Source organism: Arachis duranensis, chromosome 2 (assembly GCF_000817695.3).
Source record: "Arachis duranensis cultivar V14167 chromosome 2, aradu.V14167.gnm2.J7QH, whole genome shotgun sequence".
NCBI lineage: Eukaryota > Viridiplantae > Streptophyta > Magnoliopsida > Fabales > Fabaceae > Arachis > Arachis duranensis.
This window is the reverse complement of record NC_029773.3, coordinates 28,968,531-28,971,910: the sequence shown is the minus strand read 5'-3', so window position 1 is coordinate 28,971,910 and position 3,380 is coordinate 28,968,531. Positions and strand designations below refer to the sequence as shown.

Below are 3,380 nucleotides of genomic sequence, written 5' to 3'. Positions count from 1 at the left end.
TAGAAGTGGATTTTTACGTCATTTACTCATTTCTGTACACCCTAGGTTACTAGTTTACTATTAATAGGATCTTTTGACATTGTATCAAGAAGCTTATGACCTCATGACATTTTTACACCCTTCTTTGTACACTTTACACAGCATGAGTCTCTAAACCCCATGGTTGGGGGTGAGGAGCTCTGCTGTGTCTTGATGGATTAATGCAATTACTACTGTTTTTCATTCAACCATGCTTGCCTCCATTCTAAGATAATACTTGTTCTTAATCCGGATGAATGTGATGATCCGTGACAATCATCATCATTCTCAACCATGAACACGTGCTTGATGGTGCGCGAAATTGTGAACACTACTTTTTCACAACTCTCATAATCCCCGGTAATGGCTCCAAAAACTTGGTAGCTCAATACCATGGCATTACACAACTTCGCACAACTAACCAGCAAGTGCACTCTGTGACAGAGCATCAGGGACGTATTTTCACTGAGAGGATGGGAGGTAGCCATTGACAACGGTGAAACCCTACATACAGCTTGCCATGGAAGGAGACTTGCGTGTTTAATGAAGAAGACAGTAGGAAAGCAGAGATTCAGAAGATGGAGCATCTCCAAACCTCAACCTATTCTCCATTACTGCAAAACAAGTAATCATTTCATGTTCTTTTGCTTTTCACCATCAATCCTGATAATTTCTGATATCCTGACTAAGATTTACAAGACAACCATAGCTTGCTTCAAGCCGACAATCTCTGTGGGATCGACCCTTGCTCACGCAAGGTATTACTTGGACGACCCAGTACACTTGCTGGTTAGTTGTGCGGAGTTGCAAAAGTGTGATTGCAATTTCGTGCACCAGTCAACATCAGTGAGTTTGAATTACAAACACTCCTTTATTATTATAAATACGATGGAATGGAATGTTGTTCATGGCTAAATGTTTTTTATCATAGGATATTCGAGGACGATTTGGGAGTACCAGATGCGTTATCAACGATTATGCAAACGGGGTAAGGCTTACACCAACTGGTTTGACCAGATCCCATGTGAGCAATATGCTTTGGCATTTGACGGTGGATATCGATGGGGTCATATGACCACTAACTTTGTAGAGTGCATCAACTCCGTTTTGAAGGGGCACGCTATCTCCCAGTCATTGCGCTTGTTAAGGCAACATTTTACAATGTAACGAATACAATATTTTATTTTACCTATATTATGTATTGGATCATCATCGCGGTCTTCATCATCTTGACCTGCCAACTCATCATGGACATCGTCGTCATCCTCCTCATCTTCATCCTCATTGTCCTCCTGATCGTCCTCCTCATGGTCTTCATCACTATCCGGATAGTCTACTAGGTAGTCATCAGTCTCATCATCAACTGCCTTATTACTCTCCTGAATTAGATTCATTGGAATACGCCTAAGGTTGCAACTCTATATAATCGCTCCCGTGACATCAGCACTCCTAGACGAGTCAACAGACATTCTACCTCCAGAATTTTTAGAGGAATGTGAACCAGAGGTCTCGAATCCAATGACCTTCTAACTGGAGTAATACCACTCGGATCTGCCAGCCGATTAGTGGGAATGTCATCATCATTACCTGAATGTGAGTAATCTGGCCTTGGAGCCATGAAACCAAGCAGCTGGATGAATGAAGCTTGCTCTCCTGCATCAACTTGTGGACCACTCCAATACTGTTGATGTAACTGTGTAAAATAATCTGACAGATGCGTGTGCGGAACATACGGTGTAACATACTGAACCTCCTGTTTGACTAGTGGCAGTGGCGGTGGCGGGGGTGTATGCGTGTCCTCTGGATTCTCTTGAAATACAAGGTCCGAGATTTGCAAGTGGGCACTGAATGTTCCTTGGTACCAATGCATGTAAACCTCCAAAGGATAATGTAAAGGTACCAAGTCACCAGCAAGAACATGACTATACCGATTGGTCTATTGCATCACCCAAAAAGAGTGGGTGTCAGACGAATCTTGATTCTTAGGTCCAGTTAGTACTTTGTCGTGTGATACACCTAGATCCCGCTCTTGATTAGGAATGCCTTGGATCAAGCCAAATTGCCTCCTGAATCTGTCGGATGCATGCCACTCAACACATTCAAAAGATATAAGCGGCACCGTGACACTCTAAATAACTGAATGTTGACGGATGTCTAAAGGAATCACGTCTGGCTCAATGTGGTTAATGCCATAATCCTACCAAACAAACTGGACACATTGAGACTATTAGATGACTACACAACAATTAATTCATTTATCAAACTAAAGCAATTACTAGTTTTTTACAACATAAATGTCCTTCTTGCAGATCTTCCAACAACCTCCTGTAGTGTGCAAGCGTATGGTTTCGGTAAGCATAATTTTCACATTCCCAATAGCGCCACCTGCCGTCGGAAATCTCTTATTTAACTTATTCTGTAAAAAATAAAATACAATTTCTAGTAAGACTTTCAACACATACATTAATTCATTTTACCTGTTTGCAATCGGAAACACTCGAGGATTACCGGGAATTGGGGCAAGAAATGGGAGATGGATCCAAACTAAAGTAACCAAAAGTGTTAGCGGACCATCTATCTTCTTGCAGTCGACATGAGTAGCCTTACACAATGATCTATACAAGTGTGTGACACATGCCGAACTCCAACTAAACTGTATGATCCCAGCGAAGTTACGGAGCAAAGGAAGAAATTTCCAATGCACCGCTGCATCCGACTTGTCTCCAAACAGAACTGTCCCAAATAACAACATTATGTGACACTTTACGTACCTCTGAATCTGAATATCATCAGTCAACACTATGCGATTCTTCAAACCCCTAGTCCACGTCAATTTTATAAAGCTTCCTCTACAGTCCATCTTCCTGGGTGCAACCCCAAACTGGTGCAAGCACTCGGCCTCTAAGGCCTCAAAACTACTCATGGTTGGTCTTGTAACCAAAATTTCATTTATCGGCAGACCAAGAATTATCGCCGCATCCTTCAACGTCACGGCATACTCACCAACAATAAAATAAAATGTGTGAGTCTTTGGCCGCCATCTCTCGATTAGAGCATTAATCATTGTTGACTAGCACGGGATGAATCCAATCTGGAAAACATGATAAAAACCAGTATCTCGTAAATGCCCCTCAACAATTAGGTTATACGAATCTGGCAGCATAAAGTAATCATATATCAACATCCGTAAACCCTACAATATCACATTTTCATTATAACTACCAGTACATAATTATATTAACAATAATATAATTATGCTCACATGTCCATTATACCAGTAAAATTATATTTTGGACCCAAAACTTATGCATAACCAGAATAAGTTCAATAATCATAAATTATTTAAAAAACTTATATATATA

At 40.8% G+C, this 3,380-nt stretch overlaps 1 protein-coding gene across 1 annotated transcript; it reads right to left on the bottom strand.

The window, feature by feature from the left end:
* Window positions 1-1,085: 1,085 nt before the first annotated feature.
* LOC127744924 (phosphopantothenoylcysteine decarboxylase subunit VHS3-like) lies at window positions 1,086-1,412 on the bottom strand. Its single transcript, XM_052257796.1, has one exon. It carries the CDS (start codon window positions 1,410-1,412, stop codon window positions 1,086-1,088), a length of 327 nt encoding a protein of 108 aa, XP_052113756.1.
* Window positions 1,413-3,380: the final 1,968 nt, after the last annotated feature.

Coding starts and splice junctions, on each gene's coding strand:
- LOC127744924 (XM_052257796.1), bottom strand. CDS start 1,412: ATGAATCTAATTCAGGAGAGTAATAAGGCAGTTGATGATGAGACTGAT.